The 19,453-nt window shown below is 42.9% G+C and overlaps 1 protein-coding gene across 1 annotated transcript in view; it reads right to left on the bottom strand.

Annotated features, from left to right (window-relative positions):
* The window catches only part of Fkbp9 (FKBP prolyl isomerase 9), a 49,860-nt gene that overhangs the window by 20,024 nt on the left and 10,383 nt on the right, over positions 1-19,453 (bottom strand). The window contains exons 2-6 of the mRNA XM_052720729.1: positions 10,299-10,444; positions 9,283-9,472; positions 8,508-8,653; positions 4,378-4,567; positions 114-259 (exon numbers count right to left, since the gene is read on the bottom strand). Of these exons, the coding sequence (XP_052576689.1) occupies positions 114-259; positions 4,378-4,567; positions 8,508-8,653; positions 9,283-9,472; positions 10,299-10,444 (818 nt within the window). The remainder of the gene's footprint in view (positions 1-113; positions 260-4,377; positions 4,568-8,507; positions 8,654-9,282; positions 9,473-10,298; positions 10,445-19,453) is intronic.

Below are 19,453 nucleotides of genomic sequence, written 5' to 3'. Positions count from 1 at the left end.
CATCAGTGGGGTGGAGTCGTATACTGCATTTGGCTTCCTGGTTTTGTCTCTAGAAGTGCTGACCTGAGCAACGTGGAAGCAACCAGTTAGTGAGGAGGGCAGGTAATACACACCTCTTCCTTCTTCTCCATAGCCCAGGTGAGGAGGGACCACAATCCTTCGCCTCTCTCCAATGCAAACACCAAGTAAGCCTTCATCCATCCCAGGAATCACATAGCCCTGCCCAATGTATGTGTCAAAGGTGTGGTTCCGTGAGTAGCTAAGAAAGAAGGAAAAGATGAGGTCATTCATAATGGACACCCACAGCAGCTGTGGAAATTACTCAGAATCCCAATGCCAAAGGACCATAGGCACCACCACACCCCAGAACAGCTAAACCTTAGAATCTGAGGACACAGCCCAAGAATATGCTCCCCTGGAATGCGGAACACGTGAGCACCTGTAGAAACAACATATTGTACTTACCACTTGTATGGTCACATTATAAAAGGAACAGGAATGTGAGAAACAGTCACACACAACAGAGCTGATGGGAGTTGCCTATCTCCTTCCCAGTTCCCTATTTGTTCCTGGTATTTACATTTCTCTCCTCTATCTTTTTTTTTTTTTATCAACTCAATACTAATAATCTTCCTCTGCTTTTTCCCTTCCCACTCACACCCACAGAAGAGCACACAAAGTACTATCAATGTTTCCAACCTCCTAAAATAATTAATGTTTAAACAATGGTTGTGTTCTGTTTATCTTGTAATTTCATAGTGGGCCTTCCCTTTAATAGTAATTGTTTTGGGAGGTAGTATTCTACTCTCTAGAAGTACTGGGACTGAGCCTGGTGCCCTCAGCGCCGTTCTAGCAGACAAAAGTGACACTTCAAGTTAATGAAGCCCAGTCCCTCTTGAGCACTGCAGACACTTCCAGTGAGAAAACAGGGGCGAAGGTGAAAAGAGCAGGAACAAAAACATGACCTAAGCCCAGACGCACAAGTCCCAGTGTAAGAACATAAGGACTGTGTAAAAGAAATACAACCTGACTCCATCGAAAATTACCAATTCCAGTGTAAGAACATAAGGACTGTGTAAAAGAAATACAAGCTGACTCCATCGAAAATTACCAATTCCACAGGCTGGCCTACATAGAAAATGAATTAGGCCAGGCAATGGTGGAGCACACCTTAAATCCCAGCACTCGGGAGGCAGAGCCAGGCGGATCTCTGTGAGTTCAAGGCCAGCCTGGTCTACAGAGCGAGATCCAGGACAGGCACCAAAACTACACAGAGAAAACCTGTCTCCAAACAAACAAGAAAGAAAGGAAGGAAGGAAGGAAGGAAGGAAGGAAGGAAGGTAGGGAAAGGAAAGGAATTAGATGAAATCCCAGGAAAAAAATTCAAAAGAATAATTTTTTTAAGTATATTCTAGGAAATCAAACAGAACACAAACTCATGAATTAATTAAGAGAGAACAGAAATAAATGAATGAAATAAGGAAGTCAATACAACATATAAAAGTGGGATTTAATAAAGAGAAATACTGAGGAGCCAGAGAGATAGCGCAATGGTTAAGAGAGAAGACCCCAGTTCAGTTCCCAACACCCAGACCAATTGCCCAAACCTTCCTGTACCTCCAGCTCCATGGGAATGTGGCCTCTGCAGATACCTGCACTCATGTGTACATAAATGTGCACACAACCATTCACACATGTGATTTTTTTAAAAAATACTGAAAAAATCAAAATTGAAATACGAGAAATGAAAATTTCAGAATGTCATCTAAGTTGAGAGACTCACCGGCAGAGAGGATTAACAGGAAGACAGAGTTTCAGAGCTTGAAGACAAGGTAGAGGAGTTGTAATTAAGGACAGATTAAGTCATATAGTAGACTATGAACAGAATATCCAAGATCTGTGGAATATAATTTAAAACCCAAATCTAGGTACAGGAAAAGGAGAAGAATTTCATGTTCAAGGCATAGAAAACATTTTCAATAAAATCATATCAGAAATTTCCCCAGTTCTAGGGGGAAAGGTACCCAGAAATGGGTTTTACTTAGAATGCCAATCAGATAGGCAAATGCAAGACAGGAGAACTTTCCCGTGCTGGATTATAGTCCAAATACTAAAAATATAGAACAAAAATTAAAATGTAAACAGAAAATGCTTTCAACAATATCAGCCATAAAAGGATAAATTTCTTCAAATCAATAAGGATAAATTAAATATCATCAATATAAAATAGGAAAATATAATAATAAAAGATATCCAAATAAATATTTGGAAACAATAATCAAAGAACTACAGATTAAAACCATAGGCATGATTTTCCTCTTGAAAGTTAACAAAGTTTAATTTGTTTTGCTTTGTGTTTTGAGGCCAAGCTAGCATCAAAACTTGAGACAATCCTCCTGCCTCAGTCTTCCAAGTGGTAAGGTTGAAGACATACTTCTAAATGATACCCGGAGAATATATAGCAAAAGCTATAAAAATACACATAAGAGGGTGGACAGGAAAGGGGAAAGTGATATAATTCTATTTTGATTAAGAATAATTAAAATTAAATATATACACACACATACATATAAGTTTTGACCTGAAGATTCTTCTTGGAAACAACTATATATTCCAAGACTTAAGTACAAAAATAATTGCAACTTTTAAATGTCAAAGGGTAATAAAACCATAAATGGTCCCAAAAAAGAAGTGATTGTCCAAGTTTAGGACAAAATCTATACAATGGAATACTGTGTTGGTTGGGACAGGCAAGATCCCATTGTACTCAAGTGAAAAACTACTCAAAAGTTGCAGAAATAATAGTTCTATCATGTGGGCAGAAATATAATATGCCCAGAAAATAATCTGTCAACTCCTTCCTTCCTTCCCTTCCTTCCTTCCCTCCCTTCCTTCAACAGAGCAATCCCTATGTTGCCCAGGCTAGCCTCCAACATCTGAGCTCAAGTAATCCTCCTGCCTCAACCTCCCAAATAGCTGAGAACACAGGCACATACCACTCTACCAGAATCGCCTTCAGTTCAGGAGTTCAAGACCAGTGTAAGCTACACAGGAATACCCCAGTTCAAAAACTTAAAAAAGGCTTGAGTTTTAGCTCAATATGAAGCCCTAGGGTTTGATCCCAAATTACAAACATTCAAAAGAATGAAGAGAAGAAGTGGGGGAGAAATGGAGGAGAAGGGAGAAGAGAGGGGATGGGGGAGGAAAAGGAAGAGTAAGAGAGACATTTGTAAAAATGGTTAAATTGGGGCTAGAGAGATGGTTCTTGCAGAGAACCAAGTTCAGTTCCCAGCACCCATATTGTGGCTCACAACCATCCATAACTCTAGTTCCAAAGATTCAATGACTTCTTCTGACCTCTGTGGGCACCAGACACACATGAGGTACACATACATAAATGTAGGCAAAACACTCACATACCTAAAATAAATAAATCTAAATTAATTAATTAATTAAGATTGTTAACTCTAAAGACTAGGACAAATGAGGCAAACAGACAGGTATATTGAATATCTTAATTTATTGCTTAGTTTTACTTTGAACTATATGACGACTATTTTTTGCATGAAAAAACGTAATTTAAAAAAATGTAGAACAGATCTTAAGAATAGGAAGGATGAGTTATCCCAATAAAATGAATACCAAAGGAAAGTCTTCCTTTGATGCTTTGGGTGTGTAAACAAATTAGAAGTCTATTACCTCAGAGACACGGAGGTTCTGTCGCTACTTGTTTATAGGAAGCTAAAGGAGTGATTGCAAAACTAACCTGCCACCTGAATGAACAAGACATGCCACAGCTTGCCATGGGCATTGTGCACTGAAGCCATGTGTGGAATTGCTGATGAAGTGGCAGAGGAATTACCCTCTGCAGCATCCATTCCACAGGGAGCTGAAAGCATCCAGCAGTCTCCTCCAGTGGGTCATCCTTTAACATTTACACAGCCTTTCTAATACCTTAACTGAACCAGCTTGGAGAACATGTTGAAACAAGAATAAACTGAACTGATGTTCAGAGAGCTCCAACACTATCCAATGTCAGAATGCTCGGGCACCACAGAGAGTTGGTTCTTTGTCCACTGTTTCTCTGTGACCTCACTTCTGACCACTCTACCTCTTGGAGTCTACAGTGGGGTTCAGAGTGGGAAGGAATACAATAGGTATCTAGGGTAAGTCCCTCCCATTTTCTCTCAGGGGCATCTAAATCAGGAAACCCTTGTAACCACCTAAGAGTAAATTCAGAATCTGAAAACAGAGACCTGCACTGAGGATTAAAATAAGAGTCAGCACTGATGGTAAACTTAGACCATGGTCAACCGTGGTCAGTTAGACTTCCCTGAAGAGGCAGATGTTCTCATGAGTGAAAAGTAGTTTCCTTACCTGGAATCAAAGAGGGTGCCATCCAGAAGTGTGCCGTTGTAATGATACCTGAGGAAGTCCCCACTCTGACTTCTTCGATCACAGTTCTCAGGGACCACCTTGTTCTCAACGGAAATACTATCCTTGGGGTTATGGAGGTCCAACAATGCAACATCAAAGACTAGGGACGCCTGCCCAGGGATGTCTTTCCCTAGAGTAAAATGAAAGAACCCTTCATTCCAGACACAAAATTTGGGGAGTGCTTAGACCACCACTCATGCCCTTTGTGTTGGTATTCCTCATTCCTTGAAGTTTTCAAGCCAAGGAAACAAATGCTCCGTTCTCTGTGTTGTGTAACAAGTGTCTAACCTTGGTGTCCAATCATGGGCTAGTGGGCACAGCACAACACCTGACTGACTCGGGGAGAACAAGCTAACATAGCCGCATACTACCGCCATGATCATACTTCAGATGCTCAGATGGCAATGAGACGCTCTCTGTGGGCAGTGTGCATCCACATGGAAATCCAAATCCATACCTCCTGTGGGTTCTGTCTGCACAAATGCCTTGTAAGCATTCAAACGTGCAAATTCCAAACCTGTGACTTTGCCCTGGAAAACACTACACAGTCTTGTTCTTTAAAACCAAGAGCCACTTCTTTTTTTTTTTAAATGTAAAGTTCTTTATCCAAAACAAAATATAAATAGACAGAAGTTAGATAACAAAGAAAAGAAGGATACGCATAATCCAAAAATAGTTTTTACATCTTTTCTACATCTCATTTCTGCACGGTGCTATTTCTCATAGATGGATCTAAGAGAGGATGCACTGGACATAGTCTAGCCTTTGTATTCATGGGTTCTACATCCATGGATTCAACCAACCTCAGAACAAAAACATGGAAGACAAAAAGTGATGCCTGTAAAACCAGACATGGTGGCATACAAGTGTAATCCCAGCACTGGGGAGGTGGAAGGTGATGAGAATTCAGGGTTATCCTCAACTACATAATGAACTCAAGGCCAGCCTGCACTAAATTAGACCTTGCTCAAAAAAAAAAATAAAATAAAAAAAACCATATGCTTCTATTCTTTTTTCATTATTCTCTAAACTATACAGAATGACAATTATTTACGTATGTTGTATAGCAGTTTCCCCGGAAATTGAAACATTCCCTCCAGAAGTGGGAAGACTCAGGAGGTAAACAAACCACATATTTTATGCTTTTGGATAAAGAGGATATAGGGAGTTTCTTTAGCATCTTCCAGACACAACAGACTGATGCACATCTGAACTCACAAACCATGACAGCATGCACAGGACCCACACAGGTTCAAACCAGACAAAATCCCAGCCCTGATTAGGGGAAGCTAACATCAAGTCTACCCTAACCAAGAAGCTATCTGCAATTGATACCCACTGAGAAAGGGAAAACCAGTTTTCTCAAATGAAGTGTCAGTGGGATGATCAACCATATTTAAAGGCAGGCCCAACACAAAATGGACTACATGTTTTCATCCACTGTTTGTTTTGTTTGGGTATTTTTTGTCTTATTGGTTTTCTTTTCTTTTTTTTTTTAGTTTGTTTATTTATTTTTTTTCTTTTTTGAGAGAGTGCATGAAGTTGAGTGAGTAGGCAGGTGGGGAGGATTTGAGAGAAGTTGGGGAAGGGAAAGGTTATGATCAAAATATGTTGTATTAAAAAAATGTTTTTAAAAAGAAGTTTCTTTTCTTTTGTTTCATTTTCCTTGTGCTGTTAAAAATTAGGCCCAAGCCTGCACGTCCAAAGAAAGTGATCTACTACTGCTCCAGTCCCCAAAGGAAAGCATCAAAATCAACTGCAGAATTTAAATGTTCCTAGCACTAACATATACTCACTGAATATTTTCACAGCTTTCCTGAGATATAATTTACATACCACAAAATTCAAACATTTAAAGTATACTTGCATAGCTGAGCACAGGAAAGTATTGCATAAATATAAAGTAACTTTAAATTGTCATTTTAAATATTTAAGCACTAGTCATCTACTTTAAATGAATAAATACAATTCTCATATTAGGCTGGGGGTCTTGTTTTGCTATTTAGGTGATATCCAAAATATTTTGCCAGCACTTGGGAGACTGAGGCAGGAGGATCACAAATTCAAGGCCAGATTTGGCTACAAAGCAAAAGATTTAGGAGCTAAAATGAATGCACTCCCATTGGCCATGAATGAGACAACCCGAACATAAATGGGTTTGTAGTCAATGGGATAGCACATTTCTGCATGCACAAGTCTGACCACAAGCACCAACAAACAAAAATAGACATTGCAGTGGTTTGAATGAGAGGTGTCCCCCATAGTCTTGGGCATTTGAACACTTGCTCCCCCATTGGTAATACTGATTATGAGGTTTAGGCGGCAAAGCCTTACCAGAGAAGTCTGTGCCCGGGGACAGACACTGAGATTAAAAGCCTTGCACCTCCCAGTTGCCTCTGGTTTTGTACACAAATTTGAAGATTAGAGCTCTCACCTCACTCGAGCTACCATGCCTGTGGCTTGTTGCCATGCCTCCCAGCCATGATGGACTCATTCCCCAGATTTATAAGCCCAAATAAATCCTTCCTTCTATAAATTGTTTCTGGTCATGGTATTTTATCACAGTAACAGAAAAGTACCACCAGAAGAGCTGTTTGCAGATCTCAAGCATGCAAACAGAAAATGTAGAAAGGTTTAGCCCCACTCCCTCAGACTCTGTAGCTCTACAGACTAGAGACAGAAAACAGCTTGGAAAAGATTACATTGGTTATAGTAAGCTGAGTACCATTCAACTTCTTCAATAGCACCAGGTTTTCATTTGTATTCCTTGTGTGTGTGTGTGTGTGTGTGTGTGTGTGTGTGTGTGTGTGTTTAAATAGGGTCTTACCTACCAGCCTTCCTTGAACTCATGATCCTCCTCCAGCCTCTTAACTGCTATAACAGGAGTATGCCAGCATGCCCTGCTCTCATTTCTATTCCTTCTTCCATGTATGCCTACTACTTAAATGCCTAAAGGTCTCTGTTGTGTCCAACTATCAGAATGATCGAATGTGTGAAATTTAATATGAATAACCAATAAACCTTATATATCAGCCAACACTCTACTTCTCTTAATATAAAATAAATAATTATTTTATTTTACTTTGAGATGGGGTCCTCCAACTTACTAGGTAGCCAGGGATGACCTTGAACTCCTAATCCCCCTGCTCTTGCCTCCCAGGTACTGAAATTAGAAGCACGCACCCCCATGTGCTGGGGAATCAAACTGGGGGCTTCACAAATGCTAGGCAAAGCACTCTACCAACTCCACCATATCCACAGCCAATGTGACGCTTTGAGTTTGTCTGGACAGAACACACACATACTCATAAAGCAAATAAAGGTGGAAAGCTGGGAAATTTGCCAGCTCAGACATCAGTGGCTAAATCTTGACTTTGATGTTTACATCTTTTTAAACTGTCTAGATCAAATACTGCTTACAGATAAAAAGTAAGAGATGTTGGTGCCCCAGGCTGCAGCTGGCAAGGTGGGGAGAGACACGGTGCTTACATGAACACCAATGGCCATGAGCAAAGGCAAGTTCCACACAGAAGGTCATCCTGACTAGCACTCTCCAACAGAACCCTTGCAATGATGGGAATGAAAGGTAACTGTGTAGAAACTCAGGAGCCCTCGGCAATGTGTGGCTCTTGCATATCTGAAATGTAAGGATGTGACGAGAACTGAATTTTAATTTTAATTCATTTTCACTTAAATGTAAACAGCCACATGTGGTAGCTAGTGGCTACCACGGTGGTAGTGCCAGTCTAGAGCAAAGGGATGAAAGGAACTGAACTGTACAAATAAAAGTAAGAACAATGAAGCTAAAGAGATGGCTCAGAGATGGCCCAGTGTAAGAGCATCTACTGCTCTTGCAGAAGACCCAGGTTTGGTTCCCAGCACCCACATTAGGCACTTCACATCAGCTTGTCTCTCCAGCTCCAGGGGATCTGAAGCGCTCTTCTGGCCTCTGAGGGCAATGCACTCATGTGGTGCACATACAGACAAGCAGGAACACACATAACATATACTCATAAATAAAAATAAACATATAAAGATGAATGACAGAAGCTCTGAGAAAGAGGACTTACCATCTCCCTCTTCTCCATAGGCCAGAAAAGGAGGGATGGTGATGATACGTTTCTCCCCAACACACATGCCCAGCAGCCCTTTGTCCATTCCCGGAATCAGCCATCCAATTCCTACGTACGTGTCGTAGGTTTTCATGCGATTGTGGCTAAAAGAAAAAACAACAAAAACAAAAAACAGAGGGAGGAAGCACGTTCCATCATACCATTTCTAATTCATCCCGTGGGGTTTTTGCTTCTCAAGTCTCAGGTAAACAAAGAGCCCACACGCATCCCTAGTGACAGGCATTTCCCATTTCTGCTCCCTGATATTAGGAAGATGCGAAAAGCCCGTATTTATAGCAGCAGTCAACAGCTATCCCACTCATGAACATTCTGTCACCACAGAAAACCCCAGAGAGTCCCCGGTTTTTATCCTAGCCTCATACTGCTCTGGAGTTTCATTTTTCCCCTTCTCTTTTCATGGGCGAACTATATGAATGAGTCCAACACTCATGGGCTTACTGGGAAATGTGGCTCTTCACAAGTGCAGATCTTCAGATATGGTTTACATTAAATCAAGATCGTTTTTAATTTTTCCTAAGGTGTTAAATTTTGACTCTGGCACCACAGAGAATCAGACACTAACCAAAACTATATGGGATAGGATCTGGTACTAGGTATAGTTTGGTAGGGTACATTTTCTGGTTTCCAGATGGGCACAGAAAGAAGACATGACAGAAGGAACCAGAAAGAGCCAAACGGCATTTCACACACTGCCACCAACAGTGGGACTTACCTGGAATCAAACAGTGTCCCGTCCAAGAACGTTCCGTTGTAATGGTACCTCACAAAATCAGACACCTGGATAGTCCGAGGACAAGTAGGGGGCTTGAAATATGTCTGAATCTGAACCTGGTCTTCAGAATTCCAAATATCCATCAGGAGCACATCAAAATGAAGTACCGAGTTTGGAGGGATCACACCAGCTGGAAATTAAAGTGAATTCACACTGCAAGGCTGCCATCTCCTGGTGATACAGAGATCCCTAGAAAGCCGGAACAGCTATTGTCTCCATGTTGAATCACTCCCTTGGGTGTGTGTGTGGGGGGGGGGGGGGGGGGGGAGCAGGCTGCGGAGCTAATGAAAAGGTTACAAGATTTACTTGGTTTTTCCCAAACGTTGTAAAAGTGTGAACAGTGGCTACGGAGGAGAACTGTGCTCTGAAGAGCTGCCTCTCAGTAGTGCAGGAACTCAGAGATGCAGCTTTTATGTGGCATCACCCATGGTACAGTGGGCTTTTGACTGACCCTGGAGCTTCTGAGTCACTCACACCCCTTGAACCCCTCCGCCATGCTCTGTAAGTTACTCAAAAAAACTCACTGGTTCACCAGGCTGGATTTAGGTGGGAATCCTTGGTCTGCTATCAATGACCTAAGTGGGTTAAATAAACATTTCTTCACATCCCACAAGGAAAAAGTCAATTGAAGACTGCTATCAGTGTACCAGAAGTCAAAAGAATTCGAATCCATCACTGATGTACAATTCCAAAAGGCCCGCTCTTCCTACATCCTTCCTCCAAATAAAATTAAAGTAAGTGAGAGAGAGGAAAGAGTCTCCTCTCATCAAGAGTTCATTAGATATTCCTGGGCTGGCCCTTTCTTTCTTCTATGTCCAAGAGATAAATCTACAATGGAAATGCTAGCTGTGGGTGTTCAGCCTTTCTTTTTCCCCTATTAAAGACCCCAATTTCTCCATTCAGGTTGACTGCGGAGCCTGCATGCCAATGTGTCTATAAAAAGAGTGAAAACTTACAAACTCCTTCACTTCCATAGGCGAGGTTTGGGGGGATCGTCACGAAACGCCTCTCATTTACGCACATCCCGACCAGGGCTTGGTCCATCCCTGCAATCAGCTGGCCTTTTCCCACAAACACATTGAAGGTGGAGTCTCTGTCATAGCTGAAGATCCAGAAGGTAGGGAGAGAGAAACAAAAGCATCGTTATCCCCACAGAGAAAGCCGCTTCATGAAGGTCACAGCAAAGGATACGGCCTAGCAAAAAGTTACTGACCCAGCAAATGTTTTCACTGGACAGTATTTGCAGAGTTGAGGTTTTCATATTAACTTGAATATTGCCAACAAATTCACTTAGAAATGATTGCCACACAGGCCTGACAACCTGAGTTTGATCCCCCACCGACCCCACAGTGGAAGCAAAGAGCCAAGACCTGAAAGCTGTCCCTCTGATGCCCTAAGCACACCGAGGCACATGCAGAGGAGAGGGATGCACACTATTAAATGCTGACAGGTCAGACAATAAACAACAAATCATGGCACCCTTGTTTTTTCATGTTCAATTCAGCAACACCACATCTTCTAGGAGATGATGGATATGTGCTTTGAGAGAGAAATAATCAAAGTCCAAGACAAGGACTTTATCTATAAGGACTTTATAAACTGGCAGAGACCTATAGTTCCAAACATCGTATTTGGAAAAAAAAAAAAAAAAAAAAGACTTCACAGCCCATATGGAGCATCAGCTACAAGCAAGGCTGAGGGAAAAGGATCACAAGTTCAAGGCCAGCCAGGCAACCTTATGAGACAGCCTCAAAATTTAAAGGGAAGGAGGTCTGGGGATAGTGCTCAGTAGTGGAGTCGCCTAGCACTCCAAGGCCCTGGGTTTAATCCCCAGTACTGCAGAACAAAGAAAAGAGACAGGGTGGCTGCTGTGGGCTGTTCTGTATGACAAATGTGTTGCTCTGATTGGTTGGTAAATAAAACACTGATTGGCTGGTAGTCAGGCAGGAGGAAGTATAGGTGGGACAAGGAGGAGAATAAAGCTGGGAAGTGGAAGGCTGGGTCAGAGACACTGCTAGCCACTCCCATGACTAGCAGCATGTGAAGATGCCGGTAAGCCACGAGCCACGTGGCAAGGTATAGATTTATAGAAATGGATTAATTTAAGATATAAGAACAGTTAGCAAGAAGCCTGCCACGGCCATACAGTTTGTAAGCAATATAAGTCTCTGTGTTTACTTGGTCGGGTCTGAGCGGCTGTGGGACTGGCGGGTGAGAGAGATTTGTCCTGACTGTGGGCCAGGCAGGAAAACTCTGGCTACAGGTGGCCTTAGGGGAAATGACTGCAAAATAGAGAAAAATGAGCAACAGGAAACTTGCTGCAGACCTTGGGTTACAATAATAAACAGTGGGAACAACTCAAGGGTATGGCCCTGGCTGCATGTTACTCAGATGTACCATGAAATGTTCCATGGCCAGACTTCGGATTCCTACTCACTCACAAGAACGACAGTCACAGTTAAGTGAGGTGTAGGGACAATGGGGTGGTTCAGCTGGTAGAGGCACCAAGTCTGACGAAACCTGGGTCCCCAGGACTTCCATGGTAGAAGGAAGGAGAGACCCAACTGCTACAAGACATCCTCTAACCTCTGTGTGTGTGCTATGATAAACATGCATGCGTGCTCTGTAGGTAACAGTGTAAAATGATACCATTTTCCATTTACTCACATATAGGTAATATGGAAAGACCCACATTTTAGAATCTAAAAAGGAGAGAAAGACAATAAGTAATAGCATTCACTTCATGAGGCTGTACCAACCCTCCTTTCGAACCTCCTGCCTTTTCCTCATTTTCTCCTAATTAACAGTTTGAAGCGGCGGAGCCAGCTTCCTCTAGACTTGCCCCCTTCCCCATCTCCTCCTAGTCTTACACCACATTTTCACTGCCTTCCTTTCTTCAAGGTCAGGGAACAGAAAGCAGGATTTCAAGACCACACTAGAGCACAAAGGAGCATGCATATGCAGCTTCTACACACGGCAACCTTGTACCTCCACGCTGGCACAAACGCCACCTCCTGGAAGGCCAGCTCTTACTTTTGCTTGAGCATGGCCGTATCACTGAACCATCCTCAAGATTACGCTAACCAATCCGAAAGCAAAGCTTCCAAGACTCCCCAGGCACAGCATATGTGGGAGCAGCAAGAACGCAAAGGCAGGGAGTGGCGTTAGAAATGCATTCCTCGTCTGTAGGACGTCAACAGTTGCCAAGTTTAATGCAATTTTTTAAGTGCACACATTCTGGTCATTTTCTAAGAAGTTCACACATTTGGCACTGAATCCTATTTAAAAGTCCATTAAACTAAAATAAAATATTCAAACAATCATTTTGGTGATAGAAGAATATCGTGGGCACAGCTAACAGATCAAAAATCATTCCACATCTTTAAACACTGAGTACAAAGAATCTGCAAATTAAATTGAGAGTGGTTTGGGGCTGTGTTTTATTTTATTTACTAGTCTTTAGGTTTTCTTTAATTTAATTTATTTTATGTGTATGAGTGCTTTGCCTGCATGTGTGTCTGTGCACCACACGCATGCCTGGTGCCCACCTCAGATATCCTGGAAGTGGAGTTATGGACAGTTGTAAGCCACCACATGGGCACTGGGACTCAAACCTGGGTCCTCCCGAAGAGCAGCCAATGCTCTGAACACAGAGCCATCTCTCTGGCCCTATTTTATTTTAAAGAGCTTCACACATGAACCCTGCATCTACTTCTCTCCCACCTCTCCCTTCCCCCTCCCCACCTCCCGTGTCCCGCCAAATTTATTCTCCCTTATTTAACTATTATTGTTCCGTGTATAGACATATTGAAGGAGAGCCAGGAGAATGGAAGCTGATGAGAAAAACCAGGTATGGGACCCTTTCAGAGGGCCTGCTTCTTGCTCCAAGGGGTTTGAGGGCCAGGGAAGGAAAAGTCCACTCAAGTGAGGATCCTACTCAGACCACTCAGCGAGGAAAGAGGGTGTAGGAGGGAGAATGCCAGAGTCCCTGAGTGGTCTCTCGCCTCCTGGGCCCCTTCAACCCCCGTGATGGGAGTGGTTTGTTCTAACAGAGTTTGTTCTTTTGTTCTTTCTGTCTCTCTGCGTAGCTCACAATTCTTCCTCTGCATCTGCAGCACTGAGATCCCCACCTAACACTTTTACTATCTGGGCTCCAGCCAAGTTCTCCACTTTGGCGGCCCTCTGACTCCCAAGTGTTACTTTCTTGGCATGTGCCAAGTGGTTCCTCCTTTTCATGATTCAGTCTTCTACCTTTCCCAGAAGTCCAATGCTCTGGCTATCCCAGGGAGTAAACTGTGGATTCCCTAGATGACCGTGGCTCACCCCAACACTCCTGTGTGTGTGTGTGTGTGTGTGTGTGTGTGTGTGTGTGTGTGTGTGTGTACCTACATATAATATATATACATATATATGCATGTTTATATATCTAGCATTTCTTATATGAACATAAGCTATGCAATCGCAAGGCTGATCACTTGGGATTGGACACTCATGCAGGAGCTCACCCATGGAAGAAACTGATGCTCTTAGCAGGCAGTGACCACGTGTAGCTCTTCATCTAGGAGTGAGGCCACGTGGAATTTCCCCCAGCAACACTGGCATGTCAGCTGGTATTGTCATTACGCTAGATTTGTTCAGGCAACCATATTGTTGCCATTTCATGGATGTGTTTTCCTGTCATACCTAAGGGACATTACTTAATAACAGGCATCTTGGGCTTCTGGCTCTCACAATCCTTCTTCATGCTTTGCCCTGAGCTTTAGGTGTAGGGGCTACATCACAGATGTATCAGTTCGGGTTGGGCACCCCATAGTCACTTATACTCTGCACTTTTGGCCAGTCGTGGGTCTCTATAATAGTCTCCATCTGCTGTAAAAAGAAGCTTCTTTGATGAGGCATGAGGGCTACAGTTATCTGTGGGTGTAAAGATAATCATTTAGAATGCATCTAGAAATTATATTGGTTTAGGAAAATGATGGTCGTAGGTTCTTCTCTCAGGTCTATGACCTTTCCAGCCATGGTAGTTGACTAGGTTTACAGTACCAGGCATGCTTCCCTCCTGTTGAGCAGGACTTAAGTCAAATCAGACAACCCTTCACAGCACTCCTCTCCTACTATGCCCATTTCTTGACTCCTTTTCCTCCGTCTCCATCCCACCATAGTTGCTTTCTTATGGCTTCTTCAGATCCTTCAGATTACATACTCGAATCCGAAGATTCAGAGCTAGTGTCCACAAAGAAGAGGGAGCACAAGGTGCTTCTCTTTCCACGTCTGGTTGACCTCACTCAATATAACTTAATGCACATTTTCAATAGTAACTACTATTTACAGAACATTTCTTATATGTTAGGTCCAGTAGCAAAGTGAGCTTTTCACAAAGAGCTTGAATCCTCCTAATCCTTGAAATCCTCATAATCTTTACACAACGCAGGTAGGTACTCAGACATTCAGTCTCCCTGGTAGTTAAACAATTTTTTTCCAAGCTAAAAATTTAGCCAAGTGGGAAAAAACAAAAATGTAAGAATCCAGGACTGTCTAATCCAGGACTCAGCTCCTGGCTGGCACAGGCCTCTGGAGGCTCTTCAGACTCACAGTATTGTTAATTCCTTTGATGATTAGCCTCACAGTATTAATTCCTTCTTTTGATGGTCACACAACACTGTGAGCAATGATACAAAAATGTATTACACACACACCCAGACACATAAAGCTCTAACAATATGAAACCAATGCTATCTGTTGCTTAAAAGGCTGGCCATCTGGAAAAACTGAAGTTGTTCTAGATTTGTGCTGATCAGTGCAACTGGCACAAACTCACGCGAAGCATCAAGCCCAGAAATGGTCATGAAAATCATTTCAGCAGTGCTAGAATAAGCACTTACGCAGCCTGTCCCACTGTCCAGCTCATTCACACCTTTTATAGATGTTCCAGTTGGGGTCCTACAGGAAACAGATGGCTCACCCAGCCAGGCCATTCCAGGGAGGCCTCATGAAGGGGCTGTGCACAGCTGACATTATACTCAATGGGGGAAAGACCGGATGCTTTCTCCATGTGCTCATAAATAAAATAACGGTGCCTACTTTCCCAGTTCTAGTCAACCAAGTCCTGGAAAAACTGGTGAGAGCAATTCAGCAAGAAAGTGAAGTAGAAGGCATCTGAACTGGAGAGAAGAAAGGTAAGTATCACTGTGCTTACACATGAAACTGCTAGAAATAAACCAAGCAAGGGCCCCAAAGAACTATGCACTGAAAAATAAGAGAAATATTGCTGAAAGAAATTCAAGAGGGCTGGCAAGGCGGTTGATCCAGTGACCCTTGTCACCAAGTCTGTGATGTAAACAGCTGCATTGCAAGCTCCAGCTGTCATAGACCAAGCTGCTCCAGCCACCATGCCTTTCCAGCCTTCAAGGACCGAAATCTCTAAACTACATGACTGTAGCCGGAAGTTTTTCTGTGTCCTGCAGCTGCTTGGTCCCAAGTAAACACACAGAGGCTTATATTAATCACAAGCTGTTTGGTCTGTGGCTCAGGCTTCTTGCTAGCTAGCTCTAACATCTTAAATTAACCCATTTCTATTAATCTATGTGTTGCCATGTGGCCATGGTGTTACCGGTCTGCTGGCATGCTGCTCCTTGGGCGGCAGGCTGGTGTCTCCCTGACTCCATCTTTCTTCTCCCTGTATCTTTGCCTAGATTTCCCGTTTGGCTATAACCTGTCTTGCCATAGGCTGGAGCAGCTTCTTTATTAACCAATGGTAGCAACACATATTCACAGCACATAAAAAGACCATCCCACAGCACATGACAAAATAACCCTCTCCTTCCTGAAGATGCCTCTGTCACGCATTTTGTCCCAGTGACAAGAACAATAAGTAATACACCATATAAGGGAGTCATATCTAGAAAAATCTAAGAAGTCTTATAAGTCAACAACAACAAAATGACCCAACTAAAAAAAAAAAAAAAAAAACGAGAAAACTATTTCAATAGACATTTCTTCAGATAAGAAATACAAATGACTAATAAGCATATGAAAAGATGTTCAATATTACCAAGCACCAAGGAAATACAAATTAAAACCATAATGTATTTTCAGAGCACTGACCACCTGCATGCCCTCCTCTGGCGAGTGCAGGTGGCCAACATACTCCCAAGGAGACAAATCAGGTTTCGATGAGTAAGTACCAACTAGTGCACAATCACTGGCCTTCATTTCCTTACCTATCATTCTGACTCAGAACAATGAATAAAAGCATGTGTCGAATCCTGTGCTGTTCATATGGTAGCCACTAACCACATGTAGCAACTGAGCACTCAGAACAGGGATGTGCTGCCAACCAGGATCTAAACCACACAGCCTAACATGAATCTCAAGCAGCTTGGGTTCCAGGTTCTGCTGTGATCTACACAGATGGACCCACTCTAGAATGCAAAGACTGTCTCCACTACCCTAGAGAAATCAAGACCCACTGGCCCTTCTCACTGGCCTTGGTTTTGGGTAGGAGGAAAGTTCCATGGACAGCACTGGAAGCCAAGTCAAAGAGTCTGGGATAGGCCCTTCCTCGACAAGGGGCTGAACAAAGTCAGGCATGAAGCCATAGTAGCCCAGACTCTACCCTTTCCCACCAGGCTCCAAAGCAGATATTTTTACCTAGGGATTAGGGGGCAGAAAATGAACCATCTGGAAGCCTTGCCAAAGGACTTCAAATGCTACCCTCATATGTGGTGATATTTTATTTGTGCTGAAATGTGATTTTATTTGTATGTTAATAAATAAAGTTTGCCTGGAGATCAGAGGTCGTAGTGAGCCATAAACAGAAGTCAGGCAGTGGTAGCATATGCCCTTAATCCAGTCACATGCCAGGCAGAGTCTCTGTGAGGTCAAGGACACAGCCAAGCATGGTGACACACGCCTTTAATCCCAGTACCAACCATAGAGTCCTGGAGGTCTGTATAGACAGGCAGTGATGAGGAAGTGGTGTGGCTAGGCTTGGAGCCAATGAGAAGGCAGAACAGGAAGACAATAAAAGCGCAGGTTAGACAGGAAGAAAGTCTCTCTGGGGGAAGAAACGGTGAGGTGGTAAGCTAAGACTAGTCATGGGTATTCGCTATTTCTCTGATCTCTTTGGCTATTACCCCTGTATTTGGCTCTGTGCTTCTTACTTACTAAGACTGTTTAGAATTTCGTCTACACTCATAGGTAGCCTTTCCTGCCTCTTGGGCTATGTTGGCACCACTACCCTCTTCCCCTAAACTCTAACTTTGCCTTCTCTGTGGCTTTCTTTAAAAATCTAAGCCGGGCGGTGGTGGCGCACGCCTTTAATCCCAGCACTCGGGAGGCAGAGCCAGGCGGATCTCTGTGAGTTCGAGGCCAGCCTGGGCTACCAAGTGAGTTCCAGGAAAAGGCGCAAAGCTACACAGAGAAACCCTGTCTCGAAAAACCAAAAAAAGAAAAAAAAAATCTTCCCATATCCACTCCCTCTACTGCTATTTCTCCTTCCTCAGTCCTGAAACCAAACCCAGGCTTAAATCCCAGCTCTGACTTCAAGCCAGTCAATGCTCTTCTCCAGGCCTCTCAGTTTCCTCATCTATAGACAGAACTAAGGGGGCTGGAGAGATGGTTCAGCAGTCAAGAGTGCTTGCTGCTCTCCTAGGAGACCAGGGTTTGGTTCCCAACACCCACACTGGGCAGCTCACAACTGCCTATATATAATTCCTGTCCCACAGGATCCAACACCCTCTTCTGGCCTCTGTGAGCACCCACACACACATGCTCATACACACAGACACACACAGAGATATGTAACTATTTTAAACAGAATAAATTTAATAATTAAAATTCAATTAAAAAAACAATGATAGCAATATTACCTCAGGTCAGGCAGGGAGGCACTAAAAACACAGAAAATAACCAGTGTAGATGAGCATGTGGAGAAACTCAAACCTTGTGCACTGTTGGTGGGAATGCAAAGATGGTTCAGCTACTATGGAAAAAGGAATTTCATCAAAAAATTTAACTCAGAAGTAAAAGAAGACCCAAGAACCCTTTTTATCCAAAAGAATTAAAAACAGAGACTTAAAGAGATATTTGTACAAACATGTTCACTAAAGCATGATCCACAATGGCCTAAAAAATGGAAGCAAGTTAAATGTCCAACAGCTGACAAACGAGGAAAAATACACAAAATTAAGGAAATAAAGAAAATTGTATGATTTGCTACATATTATTAATGTACCTTGAGGACACTTCATTAAGTGAAATGAACTAGTCAAAAAAGATTAACATGTATGATTCCACAAAGTACATGAGCCAGACATGAGCAGCACAGGACTTTATAATCCCAGTACCTGATCAGCTAAGGCAGAAAGACACCAAGTTTGAGGCCAGCCTGGGCTACCTGAGCTCTAGTGTGGAATCCTGTCTCAAAAATAAAACACAAAAAAAAAAAATTAAACTCATAGAAAAAAAAGTAAAATGTAGTCACCTGGAAAGTGGGGTGCAGTGAAAATGGGGAGGAATTATTAGTGCATCTGGAGTTTTAGACGTTTTTAAGAAAAAAACTGTCCTAGAGATCAACGCATATCAACATGCATGTAATTCATACTACTACTACACACTTTTAAACGGTTACAAAAGTAAATTTTACATTTTTTTAGCAAAGGGGCTGCATGCACAGGACTGATGCCAATACAGGGGACAGAGCAGCAGCCCAAGGCCGAGGAGGGAGTGCCTTTATCACACTTGTGCCAGGAAGGACCCAGGGAGTTTGGGTAGCTAAGTGACTCATGACTAGGGCTGGGACCTTTGGGACACAAACTTTGGTGACCCCACAGACAGGGAGTCAAGATTACTGCTTCACTTCCTCTGAGGACTCTTTCTTATGTCTTATGTCTGAACCCAACTAAAGCCAGACAACATGTGGGTCTTGAATGTATGGTCCAAACAGGGGCGCCTTGCAGAGCAAGTCGCCAGTGAAGCTGCTGAAAAGTGGGCCCAGAAAGGCCAAGGGAAGCCAAGGGGTGGTAGCACAGGCCTTAAATCCCAGCACTCGGGAGGCAGAGCCAGGCAGATCTCTGAGAGTTCGAGGCCAGCCTGGTCTACAGAAAGAGTT

The sequence above is a fragment of the Peromyscus californicus genome, unplaced genomic scaffold, assembly GCF_007827085.1.
Source record: "Peromyscus californicus insignis strain IS unplaced genomic scaffold, ASM782708v3 Scaffold_6__1_contigs__length_162567912, whole genome shotgun sequence".
In the NCBI taxonomy this organism is placed as follows: domain Eukaryota; kingdom Metazoa; phylum Chordata; class Mammalia; order Rodentia; family Cricetidae; genus Peromyscus; species Peromyscus californicus.
Note: the sequence above shows the minus strand (reverse complement) of the source record. Positions and strands in the feature narration are given on the sequence as shown.